Source organism: Schistocerca piceifrons, chromosome 7 (assembly GCF_021461385.2).
Source record: "Schistocerca piceifrons isolate TAMUIC-IGC-003096 chromosome 7, iqSchPice1.1, whole genome shotgun sequence".
NCBI lineage: Eukaryota > Metazoa > Arthropoda > Insecta > Orthoptera > Acrididae > Schistocerca > Schistocerca piceifrons.
Window position 1 is genome coordinate 556649700 of NC_060144.1, and position 18319 is coordinate 556668018.

Sequence of the window (18319 nt, forward strand, 5' to 3'; positions counted from 1 at the left end):
GCTTTGAGTATGTGCCGCCGCCAAAACACAGCGCGGTATCCTTGTACTCTCTGCGTGTTTACATGTAGCTGTTAGTTTCTCACAAGTATGTCATTCCACAAAAATTTTAACGTTTGATATATGATGTATTCCTTTAGAGCGTCGTGATTTAAGAGTTTCTACTTCGACAGTGTTATCATGAATAATTTTGCGAATTCTATATGGACCGTTATAAAGCAGAAAAAATTTGCGACACAAGCCTTTTCCTTTGTGAGACAAACGGTGGGATTTAATTAATACCTTTTGACCAACCGACAAATTTTTTAAACGACCAGGACGCTTCGCCGATTTCTTTCTTCTAGCAGCCGCAGATGCAATATTTTGTAGAGCCAGGTTAACAACTTCAGAATGCCGCAGTTTCCGTGAAGGCGGAAAAGGAACGATTTCAGAAATGCGATTTGTTGGTACTTTATTTTTTAATATCAATAGAGGCGGTAAAGAAGTTGAGTCATTAGGAAGTTCATTCAGAATGTTTTGAAAAATATGAAGATACTGATCCCAAGTTCTGTGATTCTGATGACAATAAAGACGGCACAATTTATTGATTTCCTTCATCCATCTCTCTGAAGCATTAGATTGAGGGTGAAAAAGTGAAATGAAAATTGGTTTGATTTTACGACGCCGTAGAGTATGAAGCCAAATTTTAGAACGAAACTGTGATCCATTATCTGATATAACCTTGTCAACATGACCAACTTCTTTAAGAAAATGTTTGATGAAAGCGTTAGATACTGAACGAGCTGTTGCTTTGCGTATCGGTGTAAAACACACATATTTTGATGTCAACTCCACTGCTACAAAAATGTACGCAAAACCATTAGTAGAACGAACCACTGGACCAAACAAATCGACTGCAGCCATCTCCTTTAATTTCGCTGGAATGACTGGAAACAACGGTGCTCTGTGAGAAATCGTTGGAGGCTTAGCCATTTGACATAATTTGCATTTGCCAAGAACAGATCGAATACGTTTTTCCATATTACTGAAGTAACAATTTTCTCGTAATTTATGAAAGCATTTTCGGGGACCAAAGTGTGCATAACTGAGATGCGTATACCAAATCAATTTATTGACCCACTCATCAGGAATACAAACTAACCAAACGGAGTTGTCGACCGATTTTCGTTTAAAAAGAATGTCATTGCGAACTAGATAATGCTGTCTAATCGCTACGCTTTCCTTTCTCCTCCACTTCTCCTTAATGTCCTTCCAGATTGGATCCTTATTTTGCTCCTTAGCGATATCCTGGAGCGAAGACGAAATAAAGTTCTCAAACGCAACACCTTGAATATACATCAAACAATAATTGTTTTCCTTGCAGTCCTCTTCAGCACTTTGTTTCAAACCCATAGGTGCACGTGATAAAGCATCAGCAACAATATTTGAAGAACCCTGTATGTAAACAATACTGAAATCAAACTCCTGTAGGTACAACGCCCATCGTGACAATCTGCCGTGAGTTAATTTTGTTGACATAAGAAATTCCAGAGCTCGATGATCGGTGTAAACCTTAGTATGTCTGCCAAACAAAAATGTGCGAAATTTTGTGAAAGCCCATACAACAGCCAAAGCTTCAAGTTCCGTAATCGAATAATTCTTTTCTGATTTAGAGAGAACACGACTTCCAAATGCAATAGTCTTCTGTACTACAACGCCGTTTTCTTCTATCTCTTGAAATAAGTGTGCCCCTAGGCCCTTGTATGATGAGTCCGTCGCCAAACAAAATTCTTTAGATAAATCTGGATGTGAAAGAAGTGGAGCAGCAACTAAAGCATCACGAAGTTGTTCAAATTCTGACTGAGCTTCCTCATCCCAACACCAATTAGATTTCTTTCCAGATAGTTCACATAAACGTGGTGTGGCCAAATCGTCCAATTTAACAAAGCGTCGCAGAAAATTACAGACACCAAGGAAACTACGAACATCACGTTTTGTAGTAGGAACAGCATAATTACGAATAGCATCTAATTTTTCTGGATCAGGAAGAATACCTTCTGTAGAAATAATGTGACCGAGAAATTTCACCTGAGAGCGACCAAATTCAGATTTTTCCAAGTTCACTGTCATGCCAACTCGTGCAAAAATACGTAATAATGAGTCCAAAATTTTGTTGTGCTCACTCCAAGAACGTTTAGCAATAAGAATGTCGTCAACATAAGAAGTAATGTTGTCACGAAGATAAACAGGTAAAATTTCATTTAAACTACGAATGAATGCTGCTGAAGATACAGTAAGTCCAAAAGGTAATTTCCGAAATTGGTAACAGTTACCAAAGGCTAAAAAAGCAGTGTATTTTCTACAATCAGGGTGGAGTTCTATTTGCCAAAAACTTGCGCGCATATCAATCGTGGATAAAACTTTAATTCCATGGAAATGTTGAAGAAGTTCATCTAAATTTTGTGGGCGGTCAGTTTCAGGAATGATGATGTTATTTATCTGTCTGGAATCCAGAACCAGACGAATTGATCCATCCTTTTTAAGAACAACGTGTAATGGGCTAGTATAAGGACTGACTGCAGGCTCAATAATGCCCTGATCTAACATGTACTGAAGTTCATTCTTAACCTTGTCTCTGTAAGCCAAAGGAATAGCGTACGTTTTCCCGCGAAATGGTGTGTGTTCTTTTACTTTAAATGAATATTGTAAGCCTTTTATAGTTCCTGTGTGATGACTAAACACTGTAGCATGTGAAGTCAAAATGTGGTGCAGCTCTTCTCTTGCAACGTCATCTGGCACTTCAGCTTTCTTAACCTTTTCATTAATTAATTCTTCGCTATTAATTATATCATCCATCGCGTCTCTGTATCTATTGTCATTATCATGAATAAACACATTGTCGTCATAATGCTCAACGAAAACATCAGAAGTAAGAAACCTTAAACATTTTGCATCTGGTTCAGATCTTGTTAAACACTCGAAAAATTTTAAACATTTCGGCATTCCAGCAACAGTCAAATTTACACTTCCTTCTTTAAAGTTCAAAATTGCCTTATGTGCGTTAAGAAACTCCATACCTAATATAATTTGTGTACTGAGTAATGGAACAATAATAAAATTAGCAGAAAATTCGTATCCTTGACAAATGAAATTTAAGTTGGTCTGTTGTTTGACTTCCACACTTTTTCCAGAAATCGCACCTCGAATTGTAGTTTTAGAAATAGGTAACACAGGACAAGCAATAGTTCTTACACATATACGAAAAACTGATTCACTAATGACATTCAATGGGCTCCCAGAATCTAATACTGCAGTGAACGTATTCTTACCCATACATACTTCAATAACAGGATGTAAAAATGCGTCTACATTATTTTCCTTTTCGTCTAACAAAATGTCTCTCATGTCTTCCAGGCGTACGTAGTGTAAAGTCGTAGTGTCATTACTTTCTGAACCGTCTATATTGCTGCCAGAAGCCGAAGCTACAAGTCATTGTCGATTGTTTGCGTCACGTCTTTGATTATTCGCGTCATTTCGCGGATCAATTTCAACGATTTGCACTTGTCTCTCAGAAGTTCTGTCACGTGGAGGATGCCAATTAGGTCCCTCCTGTCTGCTAGATGCAAATTCTGGGTTGTGTCTGTTATTAAAATTTCTATTTTCCTGTCTGTCTGCATAACTACTTCTTGTATAATTTCGACTGTCACTTCTGAAATTATTGTTGTACCTACTACCCTGGTTATTTCTGTAGTAAGAATTTCTATTACTGTTTGAATAATTTCTGTCTTGATAATACCGATTACTGTTTCCGTATGATTGATCATTCCGATACGAATTACCGTTGTTGTCTGTGTAATTTCTGTTAGAACGTCTGTTATTGTCATAGGGCTGGTATCTATTGTCCTGTCTGTTACGTCTATCGTTCTCAAAATTACCGCTATAACGTCCGTTCCGACCACTATCAATTTTCTCTGAAAATCTATTATAATTACTGTTACAGAAAAAGTTACAAGAGGTCCCGTCATCGTTGTCATACTCAAGTTCTTGCAACAAAGTCTTAAAAGTCTCGATGTCGTCCTTACATCTTCCAGCTAAAGCAATTTGTCTTATTGATTGTGGCAGCTTAGTTAAACAAATGCGAATTAATTCAGTCGGGCTATACGGGTTGGACAAGAACTGATTCTTTCGAATCATGTCTTCAAAGTACTCTGCCGGCGTGCGGAACTCAGACTGTTTAAAACTACGCTGCATAATCAGACTATGTTTGACTCTGTCTTGTGTGTTTTCGGACCAATATGCCGATAGAAATGCATGATAAAAATCATTTAGATTATTACAATCTCTAATGAGTGCACGCATCCGCGTCGCCGGTTCGTTTTCTAAATATCCACACATGAATTCCAGTTTGTGACTTAGTGGCCAATTTGGTGGAAGTGCGTACATAAATTGATCTAACCATGCACATGGATGTATGTCATTCTTAGAATTGCGGAAGATCTTAAATTTCCGGACAGTCAAAAAGTGTTTATAGTCAAAGTTTTCGCCTCGTGGCGACAAAGACCTACCGCGTCTGTCCCAGTCCGAATGCCGATTATTGTAAAGTTCGCGCGCCTGGCGCTCTCTTGTTGCATCCCGTAAATGAAACAAATTATTTTCTTCAAACCCTTCTGCTACCTGTGATTCCAAATTTCTTCTGCTATCTTTTCTTACAATTTCCCCTTCGATCTGCTTGACTTGCTTTCGTAATGCCTCAAATTCCCTTTTCACGCGTTCATTAAATTTTCCCTGATTTTCAACATGCTTATTTATGTTCTGGTATTCTTCGGTTTCTGCAAATGGTAATGGAGCTGTATCATCCGAATCTCTGTCCCCATGTAAACTAAGATTTGTCAATTTATCTGAAATTTCCTCAACTCTTTCCGATAAGTCACCTAATTGTTCTTTCTGTTTATTTACGTCTTCCGTAAGTGTCGCGACTCGGGTTTCAGTATTGTCACATTTGGTAGTTAAGTGTTCACACTGTTGCGTTAAGTTATTTATTCTGTCATTTGGTACGGATTCCTCAATTCTTTCAATTATTTCTTCCTTGTCTTGTGCACGTTGTAAATTTAACTCTGAAAATTTCTGTACTATCACGCGATCTCTTTCTTCCTGTTCTCTATCCTGTTCCCTTTGTCTGATTTCTACTGCAATTAATCTATTATTGTGAGAATTCAGAATCGGTTGTACTTCTTCCCTGATTTCTTTCTTTAATTCATCTTTTATATTTTTGAAACATGTCCCTATTCTTGCATCTAACCGTGTTTCCATTGTTCCCATATCAGTTTTTAATTCAGATCGTAAAGTTCCCATCTCTGTTTTAATTGTTCCTATCTCTGTTTTTAATTCAGATCCAAACCGTGTTTCCATTGTTCCCATCCGTGTTTCCATTGTTCCCATTTGTGATCCCAGTGAGTCTAACTTTGTTCCCATTGTTCCCATTTGTGATCCCAGATTTAATATTACACTCATCAACTGCTCCATATTAAATTGTTCAGAATTCTTTTCGCCCCTAACATCTCCCGCAAAACTAACTTCCTTCGTCACAGCTGTAAGGCTATCTGTGTCCGATACTATTTCAGAATCTTCTGTCGTTAATCTCAGATTCTGTGAATTTTCTGATTGAGAAAAATTTTGAAATGGTTCCGGACTGTCTTCCCGACTTATTACATTGTTTTCCACTTCATTATCCATCATGCTGTTTTCCTCTGTTGGCGAGTTCGCCATGTCAACAATTTCGTTATTCTGACTATTCATCAATTTTGCCTGTTTCATCGACCGCGTAATCATTTACAAAACATAAAAAAAATTCGTCACTGTTCGAAAATCACACAATGCCTCCTTATCTCCAACAATACCATTCACATGCAATGTCTCCCTCAAACACGATCAATCGAACAATTGAAATAATTGCACAAAATTGTCAAATGCGTATACAAGGCAATAAAAATTAAATTTTGAAAAATACCATTAGAAGAATGCCAATTACCAAATCTACACATGCAAAATAGACTACAATTACTATACTACAAATTACTACAACAATACTACGGTCTACTATTTTCACAATCAGAACAAATCCAAGGGACGATCCGAAGCAGCGGTCGCCACGTGCATGGGGGCTTAATTAAATAAATTTGATTGAAAATGATTTATGTAGCTGTATGTCCGATTACGCAGTGTCTCGTAATCGGTTGGCCCTGACTAGTATTATTACGCAATCTGACTGCAAAGAACAATGTAAGAAAATTTTCGTAAACACAGTTAATTAATTAAGACCCCAGCAACTATAAAAATCTACGAAATCCAAGCACGAATGTAACTGTTCTGTATGTGGTAGTGTGACTCAACGTATGCATCTGGCACGGTTCTTTTCCAACAAGACAAGAATTTTTAAATACCAACTATACAGACGTGACAAAAGAAAATTAGAAAACTATAATTACGCAAGAAAACCAGAATTCCACTCTAATCCAAGAACACAAGCCAGATGCTTTGTTGACTGAACCTGTAGTGACACATTATTTCAGATAGACAATTAATAAAAAAAAAACATTATAAATTTTACCTTCATATATATTGACGAAATGCACTCATTACAATAACATCTGCCATCTCTCCCATCAAATAACTGCATAAAACAAGGAGCAACACTCTTTACTACCACATCTCACTCCGACTTCACGACAATCACGAGCTCTTAACACACACTGTGCTCTCTACTAGCACTGACTGGCATGAACTCTCAACAACCACTGACTGCCACGATCTCCTAACACGCACTGTGGAGGCGGCTTAATAGTACTCTTTGGCGCACTCTCTGGCGCAGTGGCACAGTGTAGCCACCTTTCAACATACTTACTATTTCTCGTATATGTTGCTGAAATTTGGTCTATTATAAACTTTGTAACTTACGCAATTTTTACTACTGCATTTATGTTTCCTATATGCTACATAAATACTGGACACAGTTTAATTCTCATTAAACTAGCAAGATAATTATCTTACGAGCAACATATACCGATATGTGGGATTTACTACGATAGTATGACAATATCGAATACGTGGTATCGACACCGTTATTGTAAATATCGAAACAAAAGTATCTCAGCTCTGTAATATCTGAACGTCCCTTTCCCGTGACGCAGCCCTTACGATAACACTGGGGCCTCGACAGCGATCCCTAGCCACACCCCTGCGCGGGTTTTGTCTCAGGAGCACGGAAATGAACTTGTGGCAACAATTACTGTCCCTACCAAACCACGACTGTCGATGTCGTTGGAGGGAGAGGACTTCGAATGTTTCAAGGATGGGGAAGGAAATCGGTAGTGCTCTTTCAAAGGAACCCTTCCAGCACTTGCCTGGAGCGATTTTTTGAAATCACGGAAAACCTGAATATGAGCAACCGGGTGCGGATTTGAACCGTCGTCCTCCCGAATGCGAGTCCAGCGTGCTGGCCATTGCACAATCCTGCTCGTATGGATCAAGATGAGGCATTTCCAGCCCACATTACCTGATAACAAAAGATAATAGCGCGTGACCTACAATACTCTCGAAGCGTACCATAGGTCCTACTCATTTTGTTACTGACTGCCCAAGTAATTAGAAATCATCTTCTCGTCGCAGTTGCTGACGATAAGTATTTCTATAGGTTTTCATCTTCTTTTCTGATACCACTAATCAGTTATGCTAAGCAGCGTTACGATCTCTATTTCTGCGTTCACCGAATGGAAAATTATAGTTCTGTTTGTTGCCACGACACCGTTCTATATAATGTCACATTAATCTTTGCCATGCCACTCGCGTTTAACTGTGTCTTCCAGTCTATTTCAGGAAAACTGAGTGCTTACTACAGCGTGATTGGAGAAATTACGCGAGACACTCTCCAAGCTTTACCGGAAACGGTCAGTCACTTCGGTGGGTGATCCACGTGACTGATAGAAACAACCGTTTACTATTTTTGACCCAGCTTACAGTTCCATCTCCACCAAGATTATTATACATTCCGCGCGAATTAGAGTAACGAATATTAGAAGCAGTTCGTCATATTTATGTTTTCCTTTGAAGACAGATGCCAAGAAAGATGTGAGAGATACAGCAAACGTTGCGTGGGCGGAAACAGGTGCGCTGAGTGCGGTCTATTAATAGGGGCAGCCGCTGCAGTCGCCAAACTACCTCGCAAGCTGAAGAGACACTTTTTTATTTTTTTTTAATAATTATTCTCAGAAGTGCAAAACTGCAGTTGTACATCGCGAGCACCAGCGGCGACACACACGAAGTGACGTCAATTCGCTCCCAAACATTTGAGTCTAGGGAATGACACGCGTGGATAGTCCCTGACGGCTGGAAAACGCCAGCATTGCGATTAGCCAGCTACGAAAATCGACTACTGCTGCCAGAGGATCAGTTCTGTGCCAGATTTACCTGCATTTACAACAGTTCTCCACAAAGTCCCGCTATCCTTTCAAGAAATCATAACTTATGTGACAAAAGTCCTGAGGTAGCGATATGCACGTATTCAGATGGCGATAGTTTCGCGTACGCAAGATATAAAAGAGCAGTGCGCCGGCGCAGCTGTCACTTGTACTGATGTGATTCATATGAAAAGGTTTCCGACGTGATTATGCCCCCACCTCGGGAATTAGCACACTTTGAACGCGGAATGGTAGATAGAGCTAGACGCATGGGAAATCGTTAGGGAATTTAGTATTAAGAGATCAACAGTGTCAAGAATGTACCGAGAATACCAAATTTCAGGCATTATGTCAGCGCTAACAGGCGAACAACATTGCGTGAAATAAACACAATGTGGGACGTAGGACGAACGTATCCGTTAGGGCAGAGTGGCGAAATTTGGCGTTGATGGGCTGTGGCAGCAGACGAATGACGCGAGAGTCTTTGCTAACACCATGAAATTGCCTGTAGCACCTCTCCTGGGCTCGTGTCCATATCGGTTGGACCGTAGGCGACGGGAAAACCGTGGCCTTGTCGTCTGAGTTCAGATTTCAGTTGATGAGAGCTGATAGTAGGATTCAAACTATGACACAGTCCCCACGAAGCTATGGACCAAAGTTGTCAAGAAGGGACTGTGCAGGCTGGTGGTGGCGCCATATTGGTGTGAGCTGTGTTTACATGAAATTTACTGCATACTTTGGTCCAACTGAACCGATCATTGACTGGAAGTGGTCATGTTTGGCTACTTGGAGACAATTTGCAGCTATTCATGGACTTGATCCTCCCAAAGAACGATCGAACTTTTACGGATGACAGTGCACCATGTCACTGGCCCACAATTGTTCCCGATTGGTTGAAGAAAATTCTAGACAATTCTAGTGAATGATTTGATCGCCCAGATCGCACCACATGAATTCATCGAATATTTTTGGGACATAATTGAGAGGCCAATTCATGCACAAGATCTTCCACCGGCAAACCCTTTCGCAATTAAGGACGGCTTTGGAGACAGCAGGGCTCAATATTTCTGTAGGGGAGTTCCAACGACTTGTTGACTCCATACCACGTCGAGTTGCTGCTCTACGCAGAGCAAAAGGAGGTCTGGCACGATACTGGGAGTCACCCCAAGACTTCTGTCGCGTCACCGTCTAGACCACTATCGTGCTGGTGCCGAATCCCAACACATACTGGTAGACATTTCACCTTATTACCCGTTCACGAGGCGATTTCTGAATGAGAAACTCGACGCATGATCTTTCCTTATATCTACATCTACATCCATACTCCGCAAGCCACCTGACGGTGTATGGCGGAGGGTACCTTGAGTACCTCTGCCGGTTCTCCCTTCTATTCCAGTCTCGTATTATTCGTGGAAAGAAGGATTGTCGGTATGCCTCTGTGTGGGCTCTAATCTCTCTGATTTTATCCTCTTGGTCTCTTCGCGAGACATACTTAGGAGGCAGCCATATACTGCTTGACTCCTCGGTCACGGTATGTTCTCGAAACTTCAACAAAAAGCCCGTATCGAGGTACTGAGCGTCTCTCTTGCAGAGTCTTCCACTAGATTTTATCTATCATCTCCGTAACGCTTTCGCGATTACTAAATGATCACGTAACGAAGCGCGCTGCTCTCCTTTGAATCTTCTCTATCTCTTCTATCAACCCTACCTGGTATGTGTCCCACACTAGTGAGCAGTATTCAAGCAGTGGGCGAACAGTGTACTGTAACCTACTTCCTTTATTTTCGGACTGCATTTCCTTTTGATTCTTCCAATGAATCTCAGTCTGGCATCTGCTTTACCGACGATCAACTTTATATGATCATTGCATTTTAAATCACTCCTAATGCCTACTCCCAGATAATTTATGGAATTAACGGCTTCCAGTTGTTGACCTGCTATATTGTAGCTAAATGATAAAGGCTCTTTCTATGTATTCGCAGCACATTACACTTGTCTACATTGAGATTCAATTGCCATTCCCTGCACCATGCGTCAATACGCTGCACATCCTCCTGCATTTCAGTACAATTTTCCATTGTTACATCCTGTCGATACACCACAGCATCATCTGCAAAAAGTCTCAGTGAACTTCCGATGTCATCCACAAGGTCATTTATGTATACTGTGAATAGCAACGGTCATACAACACTCCCCTGCGGCACACCCGAAATCACTCTTACTTCGGAAGACTTCTCTCCATTGAGAATGACATGCTGCGTTCTGTTATCTAGAAACTCTTCAATCCAATCACACAATTGATCTGATAGTCCATATGCTCTTACTTTGTTCATTAAACGACTGTGGGGAACTGTATCGAACGCCTTGCGGAAGGCAAGAAACACGGCATTTTCCTGGGAACCCGTGTCTATGGCCATCTGAGTCTCGTGGATCGTCTTTTTCGAAACCCATGCTGATTCCTACAGAGCAGATTTCTAGTCTTCAGAAAAGTTATTATACTCGAACATAATACGTGTTCCAAAATTCTACAACTGATCGACGTTAGAGATATAGGTCTATAGTTCTGCACATCTGTTCGACGTCCCTTCTTGAAAGCGGGGATGATCTGTGCCCTTTTCCAATCTTTTGGAACACTACGGTCTTCTAGAGACCTACGGTACACCGCTGCAAGAAGGGGGAGCAAGTTCCTTCGCGTACTCTGTGTAAAATCGAACTGGAATCCCATCAGGTCCAGCGGCCTTTCCTCTTTTGAGCGATTTTAATTGTTCCTCTATCCCTCTGTCGTCTATTTCGATATCTCCCATTTTGTCATCTGTGCGACAATATAGAGAAGGAACTATAGTGCAGTCTTCCTCTGTGAAACAGTTTGGAAAAAACCATTTAGTATTTCGGCCTTTAGTCTGTCATCCTCTGTTACAGTACCATTTTGGTCACGGAGAGTCTGGACATTTTGTTTTGATTCACCTACCGCTTTGACATGAGACCTACAGCTACAGACTGTAGGTGAAGTTTCTCCTCGCTACTTTGTGCAGTTCCGAGGGAGTACTGATGATTTACATATCCAAGAATGTAGAGCCAGTTTGACATTTGTTGCATGTCGCCTTCGTGGTGTTGCAATTTTAACTGTGTACGGCAGGTGCTGCCCTCTTTCTGACTACGGGGCAGCTGAACAGGATGGTAGCCTGGCGCTGAGATGTCGTCGCCCCTGAGCCGCCTGGGTCTGGGACCCCGCGGTCAGCCGAGGACTCTGCGCGTCATGGTTCTGGGCCAGGCCGGCGTCGGCAAGTCTGGTGAGTGTCGCTGTGTGCGTCTGGGTCCAGACTGACCGTCGCCGGAGAGTTGAGCGGCCCCGGCAGGAGGAATGTGCTGCCCTCGAACTCTCACCAATGCTCTCTTACTTTGCAGCTCTGGTGGTGAGGTTCATTACGAAGCGCTACATCGGTGAGTACGACCCGACGCTGGAGAAGGTGTACCACTTCCAGACTGTGATGGACGGTGAAGCGGTGCTGTTCGAGATCCTGGACACCGCTGGACAGTCGCACGTGAGTATACGAGACTCCGCAGGTCTGGCTGTAGGTGCCAACACTGGAACTGTTTTAGCCGCCCCTCTCTGATACAGAGAGTCGCGTAAAGAATTGTCACCCCCGGTGTGGAAACACATGACCATTGGTGTGCCACACGGGTCAATATTGGATCCACTGTTATTCCAGTTATCTACGAAACATCTTCTGCCATCTACACGAAATTAATTGAAGTAGTTCTTTTTGCTGTAGGTTTTGGTGCTATGAACATCAGGAATGGTGGTACATCTACACCTGGACAAGTGGATGTCATTTTCTTAAAAATTATTTTTTGTTCTTCGTAAATGGAATCCCACCAAAATGGGGCAAACAACACGCAACTGACATTCCACGTAGCAGTAATGCATCAGAGGAAACCTTTAAATAACATTTAATATATAAAATGCTCCAGGTGCTGACTTATAAGAACTTGAAGTCACATACTACAAATATCCACAAACGTCAACGTTCCACGACTTCTAACTTGATATAAACTGCTTTGTAATTTCTGTTTTCATTTGTTTATCTTTTCTGTTGTAATATTGCGGGTCTCCACTTAATTGGGGATGAACGAATGCGTTCATCCAAAATATCAGGGTAAATATATGACTTGCATGATTTTACGAAATTTCAGTCACCAACTTTTTCGCCTGAAGGCGAATGATCATCATAATAAAATACAGAAATAAGAGCTCATTATATGTAGTATTCTGTCTAGTGGCAGATCTTTGTCTTCGTATGGAGAATTTCTAATGCCAGTGTTCCCTGTCTTCAGTTCGTTCCTTCAGTCTGATGAATCTCATTCCATCATCGAAAAGTTGAATTCTTCATCTTCTTGTCCTATGGTTCCTTTAGTTTTTCCTTGAGTGACTTCGTGTATGAGTCCTCGATGTCTAAGTGTGTGTCTGATCCAGTTGGCCTTCCTCTGATGAATTGTATTTAGGGTTGAATAACACTTAGGCGGTTTTTTGTTCTGCTGATTTTTTATTTGTATGAACTAGTTTTCGGCTTATTAGACCATCTTCAGATAATTACTGGCTATAGTTTCAAGGAGTTTGAGTTCTTACGAACCAAACATTCTGGACTAAGATACAACGCACTTACATGCGATCTTTAGTTGTGTTATTGTCTTTAAATTGTCATTGTCAGAATTTCCGTACAGAAGTAGAGATCATTAAATTTATTGCATATAACAATGGCTGTAACCACGAATTAGTTGACAAAATCCTGCACAAGAAACAAAGAAGGAAAATCTTACCCTACATTTACCCTACAATAACAATCACGCCAAAAACCTAGTGGTGTATTCCATATCTAGGTAAGCTATCAGACAAACTAGCCAAAACACTGAAATCCCAAAACTATAAAACTTCATTTTATGTAAAAGGCACTACAGCTAATCTCCCATTCGACAGAAAGGACAAAACAGAGAAACTGAGCAACAGTGGAGTCTATAAAATAACCTGCACTGACTACAATAAATTGTACATTGGTCAAAAGGGCCGCGCCATAGCAACAAGGCTGACTGAACATGAACGCAGCTGGAGATTAAATAAACCAGATTCCACCTTTGCTAAACATGTGCTCAAAGAAGGACACAAATATCTAACACACACAGAAGTGCTACATGTTGTTGTTGTTGTGGTCTTCAGTCCTGAGACCGGTTTGATGCAGCTCTCCACGCCACTCTATCCTGTGTAAGTTTCTTCATCTCCCAGTACCTACTGCAACCTACATCCTTCTGAATCTGCTTAGTGTATTCATCTATTGGTCTCCCTCTACGATTTTTACCCTCCACACTGCCCTCCAGTACTAAATTGGTGATCCCTTGATGCCTCAGAACATGTCCTACTAACCGGTCCCTTCTCTCCTACTCTTCTCAGTACATCGTTATTCGTCAGCCGATCGGTCCACTTTATCTTCTCCATTCCCCTCCAGCACCGCATTTCAAAGCTTTCAAGGTATTTTTTTTCCCTTTTTTATCATGGTCCACGTCTGTGCTCCGTACAATGCAATGCTTCAAAAGTAGCACTTCACCAGTTTCTTCCTTAATTCCGAGCTTAACTTGCTGGTCAGCAGATTACTCTTCTTATTGAACGCAATTTTGGCCATAGCGATTCTTGCTCGAATTTCACTGCCGCATTGAGCACCCTTTGTCACCAAATTTCCCAAGTACTTCAACTGTTTCAAATCCTCCAGTTCTCGATTCTCGATGGTTATCCTCAGAAGTTTCTCCTTTTTTTAAATCCGCATCACTTCTGATTTTTCGATGTTGATTTCCATGCCGTATTTCCTTCCAGATTCCACCAAATGGTTCATCATGTGTTTCAGTTGTCTGAGACTTTTAGCAAGCACTACCTGGTCATCTGCATACTTGATGGTATTGATGAGGTGTCACAATCTTTCAAAACTTCTCTCGCCAGCCATTCCCCATGCAGGTTGAAAAGACTCGGCGATAGACAACACCCTGGTCTGACCCCTCATCCTATTTCCACGCTGCTTGTTTCTCCATAGTTCAGCCGAACCTTTACTCTTTGTCTCAGGTAGAAGTTGAGAATTAGTCTCCCGTCTCTCCAGTTTATTCCTATCTCCTTAAGGATTTTCATCAATTTTATCCAGCCTTAAGCCAGTCTATAAAACAAACACAAACTTCTTGACTAACGGCCACAACTCTCTCCGACAATATCCTCATACAGAAAGATTTCAGTAATAACTTTTCCCATGCGCTGTTAGAGAGTGGAATGGTAGAGAAATAGTCGGAAGGTGGATCGAAGAACTCTCTGCGAGGCACTTAAATGAGAATTGTAGAATAGTCACGTAGATGTACTAGTAGATGTACAGATATATACCTAAAAACAAACAAGACGGTAATAATTACACAGCTTTATTTTTTCGAGGTGATATTTTATGACTTCCTCTCATTCGGATTATTGTGTGTCATTTTCGTCGGGTTCCTGTAGCAGCGTGCTAGTGTAGCGTGGCGTGGAGATTTCATTGCGAACCAGGACTAGACACGTAGGCCTACATGCAAAGAACCGAAATAATTAATTGTGAAACTTTATTTTTTCGGGCCATAACAATACATTTTAAGAAGGTGTATCACTGCATCCACCCGGAGAGCCTGAGGAACTGCCTAACGGGGTTTGGAATACCTAAGAAACCCGTCAGCCTAGTCGTAATTTGTCTCACTGATTCAAAAGGCAAAGTGAAGCTTGGAAACGAACTTACGGAGAGCTTTCAAATGGTTCAAATGGCTCTGAGCACTATGGGACTTAACTCCTGAGGTCATCAGTCCCCTAGAACTTTCCGCAAAACCTAACTAACCTAAGGACATCACACACATCCATGCCCGAGACAGGATTCGAACCTGCGACCGTAGCGGTCGCGCGGTTCCAGACTGTTATGTCTTATGTTAATAAACACAGGATTGAGTCAAGGAGATGGTGTGATACCGGTATTGTTCAACCTCACACTTGAAAAGATAATAAGAGAAGTCTCTCGTAAAACCTTCGAGGGCGAGAACATCACACACCTCGCGTTTGCTGATGATGTGGCCCTGTTGTTCAGGTCTAAGGCGGAACTAATGAAGATGAGTGAAAACGTGGAGGCGGAAGCAAGCAAAACTGGACTCCTTGTGATTGAGTCAAAGACGGAATATCTGGCGATGAGCAGGACTCATGCTTCTTCAAGGGACCCACTACAGCCTTTGATAGTCGGAAACCGGTACCACAGAAGGGTTCGTGAATTTAAATATCGGGGGTAATCTTTACAGAAGTCGCAGCATGTGAAGCAGAAGTCAAAGCGAGTATCCAAGCCGCCAACCGATCATACTTTGGTCTCAGTCAACTTCTTGCACCTTGTGGTCTCTTGCGGAATTTCAAACTCTAGCTGTATAAAACAATGTTTCAACCCGTAGTACTGTTGTTGTTGTTGTTGTGGTCTTCAGTCCTGAGACTGGTTTGATGCAGCTCTCCATGCTACTCTATCCTGTGCAAGCTTCTTCATCTCCCAGTACCTACTGCAACCTACATCCTTCTGAATCTGCTTATGTATTCATCTCTTGGTCTTCCTCTACGATTTTTACCCTCCAAGCTGCCCTCCAGTGCTAAATTTGTGATCCCTTGATGCCTCAGAACATGTCCTACTAACCGGTCCCTTCTTTTTGTCATGCTGTGCCACAAACTCCTCTTCTCCCCAATTCTATCCATCTAATCTTCAGCATTCTTCTGTAGCACCACATTTCGAAAGCTTCTATTCTCTTCTTGTCCAAACTATTTATCGTCCATGTTTCACTTCCATAAATGGCTACACTCCATACAAATACTTTCAGAAACGACTTCCTGACACTTAAATCTATACTCGATGTTAACAAATTTTCTCTTCTTCAGAAACGCTTTCCTTGCCATTGCCAGTCTACATTTTATATCTTCTCTGCTTCGACCATCATCAGTTATTTTGCTCCCCAAATAGCAAAACTCCTTTACTACTTTAAGTCTCCTCAGCATCACCCGATTTAATTCGACTACATTCCACTATCCTCGTTTTGCTTTTGTTGATGTTCATCTTGTATCCTCCTTTCAAGACACTGTCCATTTCGTTCAACTGCTCCTCCAAGTCCTTTGCTGTCTCTGACAGAATTGCAATGTCATCGGCAAACCTCAAAGATTTTATTTTTCCTCCATGGATTTTAATACCTACTCCGAACTTTTCTTTTGTTTCCTTTACTGGTTGCTAAATATACAGATTGAATAGCATCGGGAGAGGCTACAACCCTGTCTTACTCCCTTCCCAACCACTGCTTCCCTTTCATGTCCCTCGACTCTTATAACTGCCATCTGGTTTCTGTACAAATTGTAAATAGCCTTTCGCTCCCTGTATTTTACCGCTGCCACCTTCAGTATTGTATGGTTGTGAAACTTGGATTGTCCGAAAAAAAGACTTGAACAATCTTCTTGTATTTGAGCGGAAAGTCTTAAGGAAGATCTTTGGCCCAGTACAAGATTAGATCACTGGAGAATTGAGGATCAGACATAATTGTGAACTAGACGAAATGTACAATAAACCAAACATTGTAGGATTGATGAGAACCAAGCGCCTTGTATGGGCAGGACATGTCAGTCGGATGGATAAATGCCGATGGCCTTTGAAAGCTATGCACTATACTCCCTATGGGAGACGCCCACTAGGAAGACCGAGGAAGAGATGGAGGGATGGGATCCATGAGGACTTGCTGCAGATTGGAACAGAGAATGATTGGCGCCAGGAGGCACAAAACAGAACCCAGTGGAGGAGGAATCTTTTAGCAGCGCTCGGTCATCTGGACCTGATCGCGTAAAAAGTAAAGTAAGTAAGCATAACAATCAATACTTACTGTCTACCTTTCGTACTGTGTATTCAGTTCCCTCAAACTATGCTGCCCACTCGAATAAGCTCTCTGCTTGACTGATAAGAGATGCGCCATTTCATTGTCAGCTTTGCCGCTGGGTGAGTACGTGGGGAGTGCCAGGCTTGCCGTCTGTGCAGGAGAGCGAGTGCGTGACGCTGGAGGCGAACATCCGCTGGGCGGAGGCGTTCGTGCTGATGTACTCGGTGACGGACAAGTGCTCCTTCGACGAGTGCAACCGTCTCAAGTTCCTCATCAACTACAACAAGCGCCGGCGCCGGCTCGGGCCCGCCACGCACAAGGTGGGTCGCGCCTGCCAGCCACTTCTGTTCACAACTTGTAAGAAGCTTCTTCCAATTATATATCCGAAATATGGTGACAAATATGTACATTAATATACATATTTTTGTTGTAAATATATATTATTGGAAAAGATAATTAAATCGAAACCTTAGCTGCTGACAGGTGTTGTTGATATACATCAATGGGGAGAGGTGAAAATGTGCGCCCCGACCGGGACTCGAACCCGGGATCTCCTGCTTATATGGCAGACGCTCTATCCATCTTTTTTTATTTTTTAAAAATTTGTTTCTGTTTTTTTGTTTTGTTTTTAAAGGTGTAGTAGGTCAGGGGGCAGAGTGGGCAGGGGTCGTACTTGGAGGCCTGGCCAAGGTGTCCCCGTCTCCTGACAGGATAAGGGAGTGGCAGCAGGAAGGAAACATTGTACATTTATGTATTTTTTTATTATTAACAATATTATTTGTTGTATTCATTTAATTTTAATGTCCCAAAAGAAAAGTCATATATGAAAAAGAAAGGAAAGAAATATAGGGCCGAAGTGACATCCTCGTCATTTCACTGGGAGTAATATCCCGTCCCTCGAAACAACGTAAACTTGGGACTCCCCACCGCTTCGGGGGGTTATGAAACATGCTGCCTAGAAAGTT

At 41.6% G+C, this 18319-nt stretch overlaps 1 protein-coding gene across 1 annotated transcript in view; it reads left to right on the forward strand.

The window, feature by feature from the left end:
• LOC124804952 (ras-related and estrogen-regulated growth inhibitor) overlaps positions 1-18319 on the forward strand; it is a 190723-nt gene that overhangs the window by 105762 nt on the left and 66642 nt on the right. Inside the window, exons 2-4 of the mRNA XM_047265339.1 lie at positions 11566-11719; positions 11835-11971; positions 17513-17674. Of these exons, the coding sequence (XP_047121295.1) occupies positions 11623-11719; positions 11835-11971; positions 17513-17674 (396 nt within the window). The 5' untranslated portion in view covers positions 11566-11622. The remainder of the gene's footprint in view (positions 1-11565; positions 11720-11834; positions 11972-17512; positions 17675-18319) is intronic.